The 20,103-nt window shown below is 43.9% G+C and overlaps 1 protein-coding gene across 1 annotated transcript in view; it reads right to left on the bottom strand.

The window, feature by feature from the left end:
* Positions 1 to 20,103, bottom strand: part of BRF1 (BRF1 general transcription factor IIIB subunit) — a 313,755-nt gene that overhangs the window by 147,223 nt on the left and 146,429 nt on the right. Inside the window, exons 6-7 of the mRNA XM_077266113.1 lie at positions 6,393 to 6,542; positions 2,526 to 2,619 (exon numbers count right to left, since the gene is read on the bottom strand). Of these exons, the coding sequence (XP_077122228.1) occupies positions 2,526 to 2,619; positions 6,393 to 6,542 (244 nt within the window). The remainder of the gene's footprint in view (positions 1 to 2,525; positions 2,620 to 6,392; positions 6,543 to 20,103) is intronic.

Below are 20,103 nucleotides of genomic sequence, written 5' to 3'. Positions count from 1 at the left end.
TTTGGCCGCGCGTGCGCAGAAGCGGCGCTCTGCTGGCCGCGGCTTCAGGAAAATGGCCGCGGGATGCCGCGCGTGCGCAGATGGAGATCGCGGCGGCCATTTTCCTGAAGCCGCGGCCAGCAGAGCGCCGCTTCTGCGCACGCGCGGCCAAAGGAAGATGGCCGCGCCCACCGACCACCAATGGAATAACGGACATCGCTGCTATTTTCACCCCCCCGTGCAGGATTGGGGACGTTGGACATGCGCACACCACTACGCCACCAACGGAAAACTACGCAATATCTGGGGGAAGAAGCCACGCCCATCCGACCTGACCAGCCTGATTGACAGGCGAAAATGACTACTTTGGTAACGTATTTCGGCAGCATAGGTGGGGAATCGGGGTCCACAAACTACACTATTGTAATGCACAGCTCAGGCCCTATTTAACAGTATTTTTATCTCATACCGAAAAAAACGGGGTGATAGGTTCCCTTTAAGACCTTGCCTTATGCTGTACTACTAAACCATGTCCATTCTTAAAGGCGCAGTGTTCCATTGACAACCTCCGTGTGCAGCCGAGTGAGACGATCTACCACACCACCCAATCACTCAATCCCATCCACCCACCCCATCTACCCATCCTTCTCCTGTGAACCTTCCAGTCCATCCATCTTCCATCCTTCCTCGCTTTATTGACATATGCCTTCTATACGGAACAGCGTTTAGATGTTCTCCTTATCTTTGCATTTGAATACTTTCTTGGATATTATGTATTAAACAAAATAAAAAATATACAGTTATACAAAGTGTGAGATCATTATAGGGAAAAACATTTTTTTTTTTTTTTTTTTTTTCATTTTTTACAATCGGTAGTGGTGAAGGGCACATAGCCTTCTCTTCTTTATATATACACTGCTCAAAAAAATTAATGGAACACTAAAATACCACATCCTAGATATCACTGGATGAAATATTCCATTTGCAAATTTTTATTCATTGCATAGTGGAATGTGTTCAGAACAATAAAACATAACAATTGTCTATGTAAATAAAGATGAATATCCCACGGAGGTCTGGAGTTGGAATGATACTCAAAATCAAAGTGGAAAATCAAATTACAGGCTGGTCCAACTGCAGTGAAAATGCCTCATGACAAGGAAATGTGTGTGTGTGGCCTCCACGTGCCTGTATGACCTCCCTACTGTACAACGCCTGGGCATGCTCCTGATGAGGCGGCGGATTGTCTCCTCCCAGTCCTGGACTAAAGCATCCGCCAACTCCTGGACAGTCTGTAGTGCAACATGACGTTGGCGGATGGAGCGAGGCATGATGTCCCAGATATGCTCAATCGGATTCAGGTCTGGGGAATGGGCGGGTCAGTCCATAGCTTCAATGCCTTCATCTTGCAGGAACTGCTGACACTCCAGCCACATGAGGTCTGGTATTGTCCTGCATTAGGAGGAACCCAGGGTCAACCGCAACAGCATATGGTCTCACAAGAGGTCTGAGGATCTCATCTCAGTACCTAATGGCAGTCAGGCTACCTCTGGCGAGCACATGGAGGGCTGTGTGGCCCTCCAAAGAAATGCCACCCCACATCATTACTGACCCACTGCCAAACCAGTCATGCTGAAGGATGTTGCAGACAGCAGATCGCTCTCCACGGCGTCTCCAGACTCTGTCATGTCTGTCACATGTGCTCAGTGTGAACCTGCTCTCATCTGTGAAGAGCACAGGGCGCCAGTGGCGAATTTGCCAATCTTGGTGATCTGTGGCAAATGTCAAGCGTCCTGCACGGTGTTGGGCTGTGAGCACAACCCCCATCTGTGGACATCGGGCACTCAGACCATCCTCATGGAGTCAGTTTCAAACCGTTTGTGCAGACACATGCACATTTGTGGCCTTCTGGAGGTCATTTTGCAGGGCTCTGGCAGTGCTCCTCCTGTTCCTCCTTGCACAAAGGTGGAGGTAGCGGTCCTGCTGCTGGGTTGTTGCCCTCCTACAGCCCCTCCACGTCTCCTGGTGTACTGGCCTGTTTTCTGGCAGCGCCTTCAGCCTCTGGACACTACGCTGACAGACACATCAAACCACCTTGTTCCAGCTCGTATTGATATGCCCTCCTGGATGAGCTGCACTACCTGAGCCACTTGTGTGGGTTGTAGAGTCCGTCTCATGCTACCACGAATGTGAAAGCACAACCAACATTCAAAAGTGACCAAAACATCAGCCAGAAAGCATTGGTACTGAGATGTGGTCTGTGGTACCCACCTGCAGAACCACTCCTTTATTGAGCGTGCCTTGATAATTGCCAATCATTTCCATCTGTTGTCTATTCCATTTGCACAACAGCATGTGAAATTGATCATCAAACAGTGTTGCTAAGTGGACAGTTTGATTTCACAGAAGTCTGATTTCCTTGGAGTTATATTCTGTTGTTTAAGTGTACCCATTTTATTCATCAGTGTACATTGAATCAGATGATGTTTATTCTCTTTTCATTGCCATTACCTAATATTACCATGATTTCTATGCTTCCTGCTCACCTTTTTCTCAGGGTGGATTCACAAACTTTTACAACTCTGATGACCTCTTTAATAGTTCGTCGAAAATCGTGCATTCTGGATGCGACCAGGAGAGCTGCAAAAAGGAGAAAGCAAAAGTCACCAAAACAGGTGAATAAACAATACAAGGTGGTCTCGGGCGGGCACAGGAATGTCACTGCATCACCAGCCAACACTCACAACAGCTGATTGGTATTCTAGGCAGCAAGATGTGCACACATTCATCTCAACCCCCCCATTTACAAACTCCGCTATTAGCTGGTGAGTCTTGGTAATTGCTGTAAACCTTTCATTTGCTTCAATGGACTGAAGCTTACAGCGGTGAAAAACGCTCAGGAAATGCTGAGCGGCCGATATCATTTTGTGCGCCGATACGCCATGGTTTTACTGGGGTGATTTTAAGAGGATATATAAAATGTGGATCATAATCACAGACCCGGCTATTTATCAGCTGCGCAATATAACACTGATGTTAAAAACCCCACAAATCAAACAAACTGTGAAAAATACATATATGCCATTAAATATAAAGCAGATTCATTCTTCACAAGGTCAAAGAAAACAACACGGACAATGAGTTGCAGAAAACTGATGTGCGTCAGCCCACTTTATGCATTGTAATGGAGGCGTTCTGCATCAACTATGATTGTGCTGTCTGGGCTATAGTGTTCTGGAGGAAATCTGGAATGTCTTCACCTTAGAAGACAATTTATTTTTATGTTTTCTAATACATTTGGAACTAAAAATGAAGTCACCTGGTAAAAAAGCTTAGAAAAAAAACAACAGATTTTTCTTAATGTAAATCTGTGTTTCCACGGTAACAGACTACACAATGTGTAGTCTGATTCTGCAGTCACAATCCCCCTTTGTCTCCTACTTATATAGTTATCATATCTAGTGGGACATCTAGAAATAGGAGCCTTTAACTCCTATATGACCATTTTTTAAAGACTTACTAAGTTTTTTTTTTATGCTTCACATTTCAGCGGGTATAAGGTTATGATTTTATTTTCACTTACGGTATGTTCTTTTTTTATGCAGGAGGGGAAAAAAAAACGCTTTTGCTACTTTTAGCATATAGACAACCGTGGCCCTTTACAAGTCCCCAGGGTGCGCTACACAGGGGTTTCCCAATCCCTAAATGCCATACAGCAAATACAATGACCCACTGAAAGAGGGTAGTCACTTTTGATTATGTCACTTTACCTGCAAAGGGTTCAACAACAAAGAATGGAAGTTCCTCTGATCACATAGGTAGGAAGAGGATGGCTAGGCTCCAATGTAGCACAGGAAACCCAATACGACTTGCTCCACCGGAAAGTAAACTAAGGTCCTTTAAATGGTCTGCCCAGGATTACTAAAACATGGCTGCTTTCTATCATAAACAGGGTTATCGCCAACCATGGGTAGTGTCCGATATTGTAAAGATGAATGTCGGTGCGCTGTGATGCCAAGTATAACCCGTAGTATTGCAGCGCCAAAAACGCATTCATATTTTTCTAATCCTTGACAATCCCTTTTACATGCCTTTTAGTAAAAATGAATATTTGCATAAATTTTGGGAAAAATCATATTTTTATATTTTATTATTTTCAATGAATAAATTATACCATTTGACAGAGTGACTCACTTCATATCCACGTGACATAGATGATGTTTTTCATCTGCCTGTTGCATACACCCGCCCTGTACAGCCTGTGTTTCTACACACGTTATACTATAAGTGGCACACCTTTGTGAACAAGAGCCAGTTCACACAATGACCTGTTATACATTGGGAAGATTAGGAGCTATTAGGAGCCTTTTCAACTCCTACAAGAAAAGTTGCCTCTATAGAACAAGCATGAAATAGTGAGGAGCGAGGGAGAATTACTATGTCATCAACATTTCCAAAGAGAGCAGATGGAGGCCACACATCATAAATAATGTGCAATCCGTAATCATCCAAACTCCTAATGTTCTTGGTATTTGCGATTAGGTGACGGAGGAAAAACACATCGTAACCAATGATGCATTTCATATAAGCCCAACAATTAAAGTGCGGAGGGAAAAAAACGACGATTTGTTGGCAAGCGGTGTTTACGAGAACGACATTTCCCGGTGAAACGTTTGTCGGATGGCCTCTGTACGGATATAATCTGCGCTGAATAGGTCATGCTGGAAAGGTCATTTCTCCCCCCTTAAACTTTAATAAGCGTCCCTAGAAGAAAGTGCTATAATGTGAAGATAAAACGACAAGTGTAATGGTGTGGACAGGAATGCCCTGTGCTGCACAGTCTCAATGAATTTCAAAGGCTACCTACCACTGCAAGAGTTGTGGACTCTGCAGATCATAGCTCTAATTGTATGTAGGGCTGAACACGTAAAGGAGTATTCTTATGAGAAATATTAAAGCGCGGACAACTCCTGTGCTTCCTGGGTTAGTGGATGCCGGGGAGAGAGAAGATTGACAGTTCAGACCTGTATTCTCTCCCAGGATGCTAGCAGAGGTAACGTTGTCTCTGCATCCTGTGAGTGTCGTGTGCGCATTGCGTAGTTTGCCTCTGAGAGAGCACGATGGCTAATACATTTGGGGATGAGCCGCACAAATACCGTAAGTATAAAACTAATAATCTCTACTCCTCCTTTCTTGAGAACTGAGACAAATTTTAATGAAAGGTAAATCACACAGTTATTGATTTTTACAAGCACTTTAACCTTTTTAAAGAACCACTCCAGTGGGGCGCTTTTTTTTCAGAGTTGGAGTGGCACTTTAGATGTCAGCCCCCATTCTTATACTCGCCTTCTGGTTGCTTCACCTTTCACAGACCCCGTTTCGGTCCTGCGGTGCCATCTTTTGCCTGTAACTTTTTATTGACCTGAAGATCTTCATGCAAGTCTATGAGAGTCAGAAGGAGACTCTCCTAGAGATGCATTGAAAAGTGGCCTCCGGCGCGCTCCTTGGAACACCGGAGTGCCGGCAGGTCACTTTTCTTATTGAGATCGACGCAAGTGAAACTGGAAAAGAATGTAGGCGGTGCCAGGCAAGTATAACACAGGGGGCAGGGAAATCACATTTAAAGCACCACTCCAGCGGTGTAATAAAAAAAAAAAACATACACGCACATAACGATAAATACAAGCCTGAGCACAAGCGCCACTTTCCCTCTCCCGTCCTAGCATCGAGGGAGCATCGTCACCCAAGAGCAGTCATTTTCAGGCAGCATGCGCCACCATTCTCACTCTACTTAGTGTTTCGGGAGCTTATCAATAAAAAAAAGTGCTGTAGTATTAAGCCCATTCTCTTCTGCAACATACTGTTATATCTTTAATAAACATTTTTGGCTTCTACTAATGACTTGTCATTCTTCTATTTACCTAATTACAGGTTATGAAAGTCATATAGATACCATGCACTATGAGAGTTTTGTTTTTATCTTATTTAAAAAAATAAAAAAAAAGACATTTTTGCTTTTTTCACTAAAGTTTTTGTTTCCTTTTATTCTAGTAAATGGCACACTGCTTCACACCCACCTGTACATTGTACCAGTATAACACAGACTGATAGGAGAGCACTTCATGCACCCTACACCAGAATGTGTGTGCAAATAGGCAATGGAGTCCTTTCTCAGTCCATGGGCTGCCTGCACAGTGGTTCCCAAATCCTGGGTCACGCTTAGTTGTGTCAATCAAAGTGATAAATGCCACTGACAGGAAAGCTCTACTATCAGTCCTCTCTGAGCAGGAGTTACACTGTCTTTAGATTGCCAAGATCCCTGTACACTGAACATTATAGCTCCCAGGTGCTCTGCCATAAGGCTCCATCAAATACTGAGATATTCTTCCCTAGCAATAAGTTAATTCACTCACCTGCACCACAAAGCCCAGATGGCCGCCGTCCCGTGTGCATCCAGTCTCTCTTCATCCTCTGGACCAGCCTTAAAGCAGTCATAGACACTTCATGAGTCTTATCTCCGAACTCCAGCAAATGTGCAAATCGAGGAATGTATAAACATGGGTCTGGAAGAAAAGGTTAACATTAAATATTAGTGCTCTTGAAAAACATTATTTGTATCAAACAAGTTTATTATGCAGTGCCAATACATTTCTTAATGCAAGTTAATAACGCTCTGTGCCCATCTTAACTAAAAAAAACAGGGTGGGTGGGTGGTCCTCTGACTGGTAGAGGCTTATGGGTGTTGGACAATTTTCATAACTCCATGGAAGTCAACAGTGAGGGACATGCATGTACTGACACTATCCCAGCAGTAGTAAATGAACCTGTCGATATCCCATAAATGCATGACATGAAAACACTGTTTTAAAGGGGTTCTCTGGGCATAAGATGTTGATGACCCCTACTGTCGGTGGCCCTATTTAAACTCTGACTGGAGCTACACAGTGCAGCTCGTCTCCATGTGCCGCGGCAGCTGCCAGATCACTGACGGTTAGCTCCTATTTATTTCAGTGTATGGAACTACGAATGTGCAGTGTAAAGTGTGATCGCTATGAAAGGAAATGGAAGAAATACTGTGTGTAGCAAAAATAATGGCCATTTTGCTGGATTGCATTATGATGTATGCTGTCGTTATCTGCAATCTCATTGCAATATCATGAAGAGACCGGAGCATTTACTGTAGGGGAAGAACGGCAACAAGACGACATCCATAAAACTACATGCAATATGTACAATGAAAACCAGAAGCAGAGATGGATTCACAACAGGGCGCCAGGAGAACAAATCACTAAAGGTGCCCATAGGGATAAAAAGATTTTGGAAGGACCGGCAGACCATCTAATATGTTTGGGGGTATTTCTACTGTCCTAATGAGAGCCGATGACAAAGGACAGAAGGATAGGAGTATGATGGAATTTAATTGCTTCATGCTCGTCAATGTGTACAAGGTGGGTTCCGAAAAACAGCTGTCAGATGAAAGAACATGCATGTGTATACAGGGCTCAGGAGGAATAGAAGTTGGTTGAACATGAGCATGCATGTGTATACACGGCTCAGGAGGAATAGAAGTTGGTTGAACATGAGCATGCATGTGTATACAGGGCTCAGGAGGAATAGAAGTTGGTTGAACATGAGCATGCATGTGTATACACGGCTCAGAAGGAATAGATCTTGGTTTAACATGAGCATGCATGTGTATACAGGGCTCAGGAGGAATAGAAGTTGGTTGAACATGAGCATGCATGTGTATACAGGGCTCAGGAGGAATAGAAGTTGGTTGAACATGAGCATGCATGTGCATACAGGGCTCAGGTGGGATATAAGTTGGTTGAACATGAGCATGCATGTGTATACAGGGCTCAGGAGGAATAGAAGTTGGTGGAACATGAGCATGTATGTGTATACAGGGCTCAGGAGGGATATAAGTTGGTTGAACATGAGCATGCATGTGTATACAGGGCTCAGGAGGAATAGAAGTTGGTTGAACATGAGCATGCATGTGTATACACGGCTCAGAAGGAATAGATCTTGGTTTAACATGAGCATGCATGTGTATACAGGGCTCAGGAGGAATAGAAGTTGGTTGAACATGAGCATGCATGTGTATACAGGGCTCAGGAGGAATAGAAGTTGGTTGAACATGAGCATGCATGTGCATACAGGGCTCAGGTGGGATATAAGTTGGTTGAACATGAGCATGCATGTGTATACAGGGCTCAGGAGGAATAGAAGTTGGTGGAACATGAGCATGCATGTGTATACAGGGCTCAGGAGGAATAGATCTCGGTTTAACATGAGCGTGCATGTGTATACAGGGCTCAGGAGGAATAGAAGTTGGTTGAACATGAGCATGCATGTGTATACAGGGCTCAGGAGGGATATAAGTTGGTTGAACATGAGCATGCATGTGTATACAGGGCTTAGGAGGAATAGAAGTTGGTTGAACATGAGCATGCATTTTTATACAGGGCTCAGGCGGGATATAAGTCGGTTGAACATGAGCATGCATGTGTATACAGGGCTCAGGAGGAATAGAAGTTGGTGGAACATGAGCATGTATGTGTATACAGGGCTCAGGAGGAATAGATCTCGGTTTAACATGAGCGTGCATGCGTATACAGGGCTCAGGAGGAATATAAGTTGGTTGAACATGAGCATGCATGTGTATACAGGGCTCAGGAGGGATATAAGTTGGTTGAACATGAGCATGCATGTGTATACAGGGCTTAGGAGGAATAGAAGTTGGTTGAACATGAGCATGCATGTTTATACAGGGCTCAGGAGGGATATAAGTCGGTTGAACATGAGCATGCATGTGTATACAGGGCTCAGGAGGAATAGAAGTTGGTGGAACATGAGCATGCATGTGTATACAGGGCTCAGGAGGAATAGAAGTTGGTGGAACATGAGCATGCATGTGTATACAGGGCTCAGGAAGAATAGAAGTTGGTTGAACATGAGCATGCATGTTTATACAGGGCTCAGGAGGGATATAAGTCGGTTGAACATGAGCATGCATGTGTATACAGGGCTCAGGAGGAATAGAAGTTGGTGGAACATGAGCATGTATGTGTATACAGGGCTCAGGAGGAATAGAAGTTGGTGGAACATGAGCATGCATGTGTATACAGGGCTCAGGAGGAATAGAAGTTGGTGGAACATGAGCATGCATGTGTATACAGGGCTCAGGAGGAATAGAAGTTGGTTGAACATGAGCATGCATGTGTATACAGGGCTCAGGAGGAATAGAAGTTGGTTGAACATGAGCATGCATGTGTATACAGGGCTCAGGAGGAATAGAAGGTGGTTGAACATGAGCATGCATGTGTATACAGGGCTCAGGTGGGATATAAGTTGGTTGAACATGAGCATGCATGTTTATACAGGGCTCAGGAGGAATAGAAGTTGGTGGAACATGAGCATGCATGTGTATACAGGGCTCAGGAGGAATAGAAGTTGGTGGAACATGAGCATGTATGTTTATACAGGGCTCAGGAGGGATATAAGTCGGTTGAACATGAGCATGCATGTGTATACAGGGCTCAGGAGGAATAGAAGTTGGTGGAACATGAGCATGCATGTGTATACAGGGCTCAGGAGGAATAGAAGTTGGTTGAACATGAGCATGCATGTGTATACAGGGCTCAGGAGGAATAGAAGTTGGTTGAACATGAGCATGCATGTGTATACAGGGCTCAGGAGGAATAGAAGGTGGTTGAACATGAGCATGCATGTGTATACAGGGCTCAGGTGGGATATAAGTTGGTTGAACATGAGCATGCATGTTTATACAGGGCTCAGGAGGAATAGAAGTTGGTGGAACATGAACATGCATGTGTATACAGGGCTCAGGAGGAATAGAAGTTGGTGGAACATGAGCATGTATGTGTATACAGGGCTCAGGAGGAATAGAAGTTGGTGGAACATGAGCATGCATGTGTATACAGGGCTCAGGAGGAATAGAAGTTGGTGGAACATGAGCATGCATGTGTATACAGGGCTCAGGAGGAATAGAAGTTGGTGGAACATGAGCATGCATGTGTATACAGGGCTCAGGAGGAATAGAAGTTGGTTGAACATGAGCATGCATGTGTATACAGGGCTCAGGAGGGATATAAGTTGGTTGAACATGAGCATGCATGTGTATACAGGGCTTAGGAGGAATAGAAGTTGGTTGAACATGAGCATGCATGTTTATACAGGGCTCAGGCGGGATATAAGTCGGTTAAACATGAGCATGCATGTGTATACAGGGCTCAGGAGGAATAGAAGTTGGTGGAACATGAGCATGTATGTGTATACAGGGCTCAGGAGGAATAGATCTCGGTTTAACATGAGCGTGCATGTGTATACAGGGCTCAGGAGGAATAGAAGTTGGTGGAACATGAGCATGTATGTGTATACAGGGCTCAGGAGGAATAGAAGTTGGTGGAACATGAGCATGCATGTGTATACAGGGCTCAGGAGGAATAGAAGTTGGTGGAACATGAGCATGCATGTGTATACAGGGCTCAGGAGGAATAGAAGTTGGTTGAACATGAGCATGCATGTGTATACAGGGCTCAGGAGGAATAGAAGTTGGTTGAACATGAGCATGCATGTGTATACAGGGCTCAGGAGGAATAGAAGTTGGTTGAACATGAGCATGTATGTGTATACAGGGCTCAGGAGGAATAGAAGTTGGTGGAACATGAGCATGCATGTGTATACAGGGCTCAGGAGGAATAGAAGTTGGTGGAACATGAGCATGCATGTGTATACAGGGCTCAGGAGGAATAGAAGTTGGTGGAACATGAGCATGCATGTGTATACAGGGCTCAGGAGGAATAGAAGTTGGTTGAACATGAGCGTGCATGTGTATACAGGGCTCAGGAGGAATAGAAGTTGGTTGAACATGAGCATGCATGTGTATACAGGGCTCAGGAGGAATAGATCTCGGTTTAACATGAGCGTGCATGCGTATACAGGGCTCAGGAGGAATATAAGTTGGTTGAACATGAGCATGCATGTGTATACAGGGCTCAGGAGGGATATAAGTTGGTTGAACATGAGCATGCATGTGTATACAGGGCTTAGGAGGAATAGAAGTTGGTTGAACATGAGCATGCATGTTTATACAGGGCTCAGGAGGGATAGAAGTTGGTTGAACATGAGCATGCATGTGTATACAGGGCTCAGGAGGGATATAAGTTGGTTGAACATGAGCATGCATGTGTATACAGGGCTTAGGAGGAATAGAAGTTGGTTGAACATGAGCATGCATGTTTATACAGGGCTCAGGCGGGATATAAGTCGGTTAAACATGAGCATGCATGTGTATACAGGGCTCAGGAGGAATAGAAGTTGGTGGAACATGAGCATGTATGTGTATACAGGGCTCAGGAGGAATAGATCTCGGTTTAACATGAGCGTGCATGTGTATACAGGGCTCAGGAGGAATAGAAGTTGGTGGAACATGAGCATGCATGTGTATACAGGGCTCAGGAGGAATAGAAGTTGGTGGAACATGAGCATGCATGTGTATACAGGGCTCAGGAGGAATAGAAGTTGGTTGAACATGAGCATGCATGTGTATACAGGGCTCAGGAGGAATAGAAGTTGGTTGAACATGAGCATGCATGTGTATACAGGGCTCAGGAGGAATAGAAGTTGGTTGAACATGAGCATGTATGTGTATACAGGGCTCAGGAGGAATAGAAGTTGGTGGAACATGAGCATGCATGTGTATACAGGGCTCAGGAGGAATAGAAGTTGGTGGAACATGAGCATGCATGTGTATACAGGGCTCAGGAGGAATAGAAGTTGGTGGAACATGAGCATGCATGTGTATACAGGGCTCAGGAGGAATAGAAGTTGGTTGAACATGAGCGTGCATGTGTATACAGGGCTCAGGAGGAATAGAAGTTGGTTGAACATGAGCATGCATGTGTATACAGGGCTCAGGTGGGATATAAGTTGGTTGAACATGAGCATGCATGTTTATACAGGGCTCAGGAGGAATAGAAGTTGGTGGAACATGAGCATGCATGTGTATACAGGGCTCAGGAGGAATAGAAGTTGGTGGAACATGAGCATGCATGTGTATACAGGGCTCAGGAGGAATAGAAGTTGGTGGAACATGAGCATGTATGTGTATACAGGGCTCAGGAGGAATAGAAGTTGGTGGAACATGAGCATGCATGTGTATACAGGGCTCAGGAGGAATAGAAGTTGGTGGAACATGAGCATGCATGTGTATACAGGGCTCAGGAGGAATAGAAGTTGGTGGAACATGAGCATGCATGTGTATACAGGGCTCAGGTGGGATATAAGTTGGTTGAACATGAGCATGCATGTTTATACAGGGCTCAGGAGGAATAGAAGTTGGTGGAACATGAGCATGCATGTGTATACAGGGCTCAGGAGGAATAGAAGTTGGTGGAACATGAGCATGCATGTGTATACAGGGCTCAGGTGGGATATAAGTTGGTTGAACATGAGCATGCATGTTTATACAGGGCTCAGGAGGAATAGAAGTTGGTGGAACATGAGCATGCATGTGTATACAGGGCTCAGGAGGAATAGAAGTTGGTGGAACATGAGCATGCATGGGTATACAGGGCTCAGGAGGAATAGAAGTTGGTGGAACATGAGCATGCATGTGTATACAGGGCTCAGGAGGGATATAAGTTGGTTGAACATGAGCATGCATGTGTATACAGGGCTTAGGAGGAATAGAAGTTGGTTGAACATGAGCATGCATGTGTATACAGGGCTCAGGAGGAATAGAAGTTGGTTGAACATGAGCATGTATGTGTATACAGGGCTCAGGAGGAATAGAAGTTGGTGGAACATGAGCATGCATGTGTATACAGGGCTCAGGAGGAATAGAAGTTGGTGGAACATGAGCATGCATGTGTATACAGGGCTCAGGAGGAATAGAAGTTGGTGGAACATGAGCATGCATGTGTATACAGGGCTCAGGAGGAATAGAAGTTGGTTGAACATGAGCGTGCATGTGTATACAGGGCTCAGGAGGAATAGAAGTTGGTTGAACATGAGCATGCATGTGTATACAGGGCTCAGGTGGGATATAAGTTGGTTGAACATGAGCATGCATGTTTATACAGGGCTCAGGAGGAATAGAAGTTGGTGGAACATGAGCATGCATGTGTATACAGGGCTCAGGAGGAATAGAAGTTGGTGGAACATGAGCATGCATGTGTATACAGGGCTCAGGAGGAATAGAAGTTGGTGGAACATGAGCATGTATGTGTATACAGGGCTCAGGAGGAATAGAAGTTGGTGGAACATGAGCATGCATGTGTATACAGGGCTCAGGAGGAATAGAAGTTGGTGGAACATGAGCATGCATGTGTATACAGGGCTCAGGAGGAATAGAAGTTGGTGGAACATGAGCATGCATGTGTATACAGGGCTCAGGTGGGATATAAGTTGGTTGAACATGAGCATGCATGTTTATACAGGGCTCAGGAGGAATAGAAGTTGGTGGAACATGAGCATGCATGTGTATACAGGGCTCAGGAGGAATAGAAGTTGGTGGAACATGAGCATGCATGTGTATACAGGGCTCAGGTGGGATATAAGTTGGTTGAACATGAGCATGCATGTTTATACAGGGCTCAGGAGGAATAGAAGTTGGTGGAACATGAGCATGCATGTGTATACAGGGCTCAGGAGGAATAGAAGTTGGTGGAACATGAGCATGCATGGGTATACAGGGCTCAGGAGGAATAGAAGTTGGTGGAACATGAGCATGCATGTGTATACAGGGCTCAGGAGGGATATAAGTTGGTTGAACATGAGCATGCATGTGTATACAGGGCTTAGGAGGAATAGAAGTTGGTTGAACATGAGCATGCATGTTTATACAGGGCTCAGGCAGGATATAAGTCGGTTGAACATGAGCATGCATGTGTATACAGGGCTCAGGAGGAATAGAAGTTGGTGGAACATGAGCATGTATGTGTATACAGGGCTCAGGAGGAATAGATCTCGGTTTAACATGAGCGTGCATGTGTATACAGGGCTCAGGAGGAATAGAAGTTGGTTGAACATGAGCATGCATGTGTATACAGGGCTCAGGAGGAATAGAAGTTGGTTGAACATGAGCATGCATGTGTATACAGGGCTCAGGAGGAATAGAAGTTGGTGGAACATGAGCATGCATGTGTATACAGGGCTCAGGAGGAATAGAAGTTGGTGGAACATGAGCATGCATGTGTATACAGGGCTCAGGAGGAATAGAAGTTGGTGGAACATGAGCATGTATGTGTATACAGGGCTCAGGAGGAATAGAAGTTGGTGGAACATGAGCATGTATGTGCATTGTAATTGACAGGACGTCCTCAAGATGGTAAGTTATAATAAGATATAATATATGAACTAAAGACTGGAGTCTAATATTTACTATCAATATATAATACACAATAAAAATGTTCATATCATATGTAAGCTAAAAAAAAATCTATATATATAATTGTCTAAGGGGTACTTCCGTCTTTCTGTCTGCAACTTCCGTAACGGAAATCCCGCGTCGCTGGTTGGTCTCGCCAGCTGCCTGTCGTGGCTGCCGCGACCAATCAGTGACGGGCACAGTCCGATTAGTCCCTCCCTACTCCCCTGCAGTCAGTGCCCGGCGCCCGCTTCTTACTCCCCTGCAGTCAGTGCCCGGCGCCCGCATACTCCCCTCCAGTCACCGCTCACACAGGGTTAATGCCAGCGGTAACGGACCGCGTTATGCCACGGGTAACGCACTCCGTTACCGCTGCTATTAACCCTGTGTGTCCCCAACTTTTTACTATTGATGCTGCCTATGCAGCATCAATAGTAAAAAAGATGTAATGTTAAAAATAATTTAAAAAAAAAACAACAAAACCTGCTATTCTCACCTTTCGTCGTCCGACAATGCGCTCGCGCCTGCCGCCATCTTCCGTTCTCAGAGATGCATTGCGAAATTACCCAGAAGACTTCGCTGTCTCGCAAGACCGCTAAGTCATCTGGGTAATTTCGCAATGCATCCTGTGAATGGAAGATGGCGGCAGCCGCGCGCATCGCCAGAGCTTCGCTGGATCCCGGCGGGTGAGTATAAAATTATTTTTTATTTTAATCATTTTTTTTTTTAACAGGGATATGGTGCCCACACTGCTAACTACTACGTGGGCTGTACTATGTACTGCGTGGCTGCTATATACTACATGGGCTGTGTTAGATACTATGTGGGCTGTGCTATATACTGCATGGGCTGTGCTATATACTGCGTGGGTTGTGCTATATACTGCGTGGCCTGTGTTATATACTGCGTCGCCTGTGTTATATACTGCGTGGCTGCTATATACTGCGTGGGCTGTGTTATATAGTACGTGGGCTGTGTTATATACACCGTGGCCACTGTTATATACTGCGTGGCTTGTATTAACGCATCGGGTATTCTACAATATGTATGTATGTATATAGCAGCCACATAGTATATAGCACAGGCCACGTAGTATTTGTCTGCACGTGGCCTGTGCTATATACTATGTGGCTGCTATATACATATATACATTCATACATATTCTAGAATACCTGATGCGTTAGAATCGGGCCACCATCTAGTATGTTATATAATAAAAAGTAAAGTAAAATAGCAGGTGCTGAAGTTTGTGTCTCGCTGCACTATATGTCAGCAAAGGCGAATTATTATATAGGGGTAAATAACCCCCAATAAATCAAGATACTGCAGATTTTTTAGGACGTTTTGTAACCAGGGTAGGAATATCAGCACATAAATACAATAAAAGGTAATCTGCTCTATAGGACTGGTGAATATACACTCATAAATTAGGACCCAAGTCCCATGAACACATGGAAGAGGACTTCCTAAACAAGTATATTTCTTTTTTGTATATTGTACAGGATGGCGGAAACATTTCTCATTTTCGTATCATGTATAATTAACAACTTATAACATTTCACAAAAAAACCTTGAGCTGTGTACAGGACGGACTTTTTATTTTTGCAAAAAAAAAAAAACAAGGAGTTTAGGGAGGTCAGAGATTTCCTCCCTTTTTGTGACCTCTGGGAAAGGCAGAGAAACAGGAAAGACTAAGCAAACAATGACTGTTTACAACTCAATGTAGATCCCACAATAGGGATAAAGTGACAGCATGTTCTGTAACCCAGACGGGCTCCCATATTTCAGGGAAATATATAGCGCCAACATATAAAAGTCAACATCACTGAATGGCTGCAATCTTACAATTATTTGATCATTCGGAGATAGACCCCGTAGAAATAAATACACAGAGCTGAATTTGTGGCAACTTTCAAATGCAAAAAAGACTAGACTGAATTTAATCACTGCACTGGATCCGATTTTTACCCGTTTTTACCATCCATGGCTATTCAGATGAATAGTAATACAGCTTGAATCATCCGAAACGAGCCCCTCGTACATAGAAGCTCTGGTTTGGGGTCATATAGAGGGATCCTGTGCAAGAGACCCTCCATTCATGATGTCCATAAACCTTAAAAGAGTCTATGAACAGAGACATCATGATCCTTGTATAAATCTGGTTTCACACCCACATTATTTTTTTTTTTTTTTTTTATTATTATTGAGTTAAAGCCAATCGTGAACCCAAAAGGGACTAGAAAGCTTAAAAAAAAAGTATGTGGACACAGTGTTTTTTTGCAGCTTTTTTACCATATAAAAAAAAAATCCAGTAAATTGTTGGAAAGAAAACCGCTGTGTACAATAAGCGTGTCTTTTTTAATGCATTCAATTGAATAAATAAAGAAATGCAGCCAAAACACTGAAAAAAAGGATTCACAGCTCAAAAAATATGCAAAGGAAGAAAAACACAAGAAATCTCATTTATTTTGCCCCTACTGTAAAACTACACAGAGAAAAAAAAGCTATGTGTGAACAAGTCCTAACGTTTCTTCCTGATGGATCCTGTTCTGGATTTAAAAAAAAAAAAAAAAAAAACAGCATGTGTGATTTTAGCCCTGTATGTAAAAGTTATCTAGGGTGGAGACATGGTCTTTTATCTGTTTATTTGTCACAATGCCAGTAATGAAAGTGGAGTATACACAGAGAAGATTGCTCTGCAATATCACAAGCTTTTACACTGTGCACACACAAAATCCCATTATCAGGATGATGTTAGCGAGACCATATAAAAGGTCTGGTAAATAAGTCCTAGGGGGCTGAAAGTGACATTTGGAAGGGCAAAGTTTGGGGAAGTTTCAAGTAAAATAGTGTCTGCAGTGCTGTTTTGGAGGAGGAAATTCGTTTCAGGCTGCACCATGAAATTACGGTAATTGTCCTTACAGGATACTGGGCTCCGACCATCGCTGATGCTGGTAGCCAAAAGGAGCACATAGAAGAACATGATGTGCAGAACGTAGCTGCCGATTCATGACAATTGTCTAATCATGGGAAATAAGCTTGGCATAATAACTGAGAGGTGTTGAAGCGACTATCACCATGAAGCTGTAGATTTTGTCCTCAAGCACCACCAAACATGGTGAAGGGAGCAACTTTGAGCAGATACGGTATCTCAAACCCAATCGCCCTCAACATGTTGATAATCCCATAATTATTCTCCCCTGGTTCCTGGGTTACTTCTGCAGGTCTATGTTCAGCGTAATGGTAAAGGCAGCCTTGCTCACTTCTGTCTCACCCATGTTTGATATGGTGGCATACTAAAGATGCCGATAAAAGGATTGGGACAAGTACCAGTTCCAATGGAGCAATTCCCCAGACGGAGTAAGGTTTTCCAACATACTGTGTCCAACATATCAGGTCTTAAGAAGAGCTTGTCTATCCATATCTGGAAACTTCTGACTGTAGGCTGTGGTCCTAAGCAATAAGATTGTTTTCACTTTCTCCTGAATGATTATAGTGGGCACAGTGGAAAAAATCCCATCCCATGCATCAATGATATAACTCAAGATAGTAACAGAAAAGCTTTTTACTTTAGGTCTAAAAGAAGTTGAGACGTACAGAGCTGTACCTACAATCCCCCATTACTGTACGCCATACGTAATCGTCACTGTCTATTCTTGACAAGCATGGATAATTAGGAATATGGATGGAGCCATGGCAGAGGGGGAGGTAATGAGACACCAGCGGAGATTTACACCAGGGCTCATGTGTCTCTTATTTAAGTCCATTAGGGCAAATAGAAGAAAAAAACACACAAATTATATTTACAGTAAATCCACTAATCTGTGCAAATAATTATCATTTTGGTGCTTTAAAATGTTGGATTTTAACAAAACATAAATGTTGTAATCGTATATATGTCGCTTTAAAATGGTTTCCTTTCTAATTTTTGTAAAAAAAATAACAAAAGTTTTGATGCAGACATTATTTCAGATTGTTATTACAGTAGCAACATTTTTATAAAATCTCACCCAAAAAAAGAATATCCACAGAAAAATTGGGTGCCGCTGTGGATTTGATATCTAGCGTCTGGCATTTTTTTTCCCCATGGATTCATTACTTGCAAGCTTGAGAGTGCCACATGGGGGCCATGTGCGGCATTTCCACAGTAAGGGCTTGTTTCCACATGCGAGAATCACGTCCGTGTCTCGCATGTAGAAACCAAGCTCTGGCGCCGGCACTCAGGAGCGGAGCTGTGCGGCTCCATGTGTTCCTATGCGGCCGCACGCTCCGCTCTGGAGTGCAGACACCAGAGCTTGGTTTCTACATGCGAGACACGGACGTGATTCTCGCATGTGGAAACAAGCCCTTATGGTGTGTCTTTTGGTGAAGATTCTGCTGAATGTTGGCCGTGGAAACAGCCAAGAGCATACCCTTTTTTGTCTACAGTATTAGGGCTCGTTTCCACATGCGAGGCACACGTCCGTATCTCGCATGTGGAAACCAAGCTGTGGCGCCGGCACTTTGGAGCGGAGCTGTGCAGCTCCATGTGTTCCTATGCGGCCGCACGCTCCGCTCTGGAGTGCCGGTGCCATAGCTTGGTTTCCACATGCGAGATACGGACGTGTGCCTCGCATGTGGAAATGAGCCCTTAGGATAGAACTAATGGCGAGCGCTGTAATAAATCTACAATGTTAAATGATCAATCTCCTCAGCCTTTCCTGTCCTATTGATCCATCTGTTTCTCCCCGTTTCCTCCATGTCAGTGGCTTGCAGAGAATGCACAATCAGACAGGACAGATGATCTATTCCATATCTCCTCATCTTGCTTCTTATCAAGTCTTGCCATATTTTTTTTTTTTAATTGACCCAGTTATGCATAGATGGGTATTGAAGCCATTGCACACCATGACGGGATTATCAAAGCCACTGAACTGCAGCAGCACTGTGGGGATCTAGGGGGTGGAAGACTTATAGCGGATGAAATATTCATGCTCTGCCGCCTCTCGTCACTGGCAATGTGGGGGGCGCTTAGAGTCACTGCGGTCCCTGTAGGACTGGAAGCATTTTATTCGGACCTCTAAGTTCTCCGCAACATGATGCATTGTAATAAGAGGAGAGATCCTGCATTGCTGGCGATTGCATGTAATTGCAAAACACATTAAGGAATTACCTGTGAAGCTTTTCAGAATAATCAGACGTAAGAGCCCGAGCCAGCGGGTTAATAATTGTGTACATGCAGAAACTGTATCCTGTATCCTGAAACGCAATATGGCCGTCAGCTCCCACCAATCTTAAAGGGAAATCTGCTCACCAATGGACTAGTACATGCCCCCTTTCTTCCCCCACTATAGCTGAAATCCGGCTCAGATTTGCCTTTCAGGATACAGGTAAAGCTGGGTGACACTTCTAGAGACCCAAATGTAGAAAATGAAAACAAAGGCATTTTAATGTATTCAATACAAGCCGAATCCATCACTGCTGCTGTGTTCAAGTAATGCCAGGTCTGTGGCTCAGGCCTCCATTAAAGTGACTGTGCTGCAATACCACACACAACCTGCAGATCAATGTGGTGCTGTTTTAAGAAAAACAGGACTGTGGTGCTGGTAGGCCAAACCTTCAATTCCATCTCCTTCATAATTGGTGTGTAATCATTAGTAAGAACGCTTTCACTTTAAATGTGCATTCATGTTTGCTCCCTGATGTAATGCTTCCTTACACACAAGCCAATTTCCTGTACGTATCACCAC

This window comes from Ranitomeya variabilis, chromosome 1 (genome assembly GCF_051348905.1).
Source record: "Ranitomeya variabilis isolate aRanVar5 chromosome 1, aRanVar5.hap1, whole genome shotgun sequence".
In the NCBI taxonomy this organism is placed as follows: domain Eukaryota; kingdom Metazoa; phylum Chordata; class Amphibia; order Anura; family Dendrobatidae; genus Ranitomeya; species Ranitomeya variabilis.
Note: the sequence above shows the minus strand (reverse complement) of the source record. Positions and strands in the feature narration are given on the sequence as shown.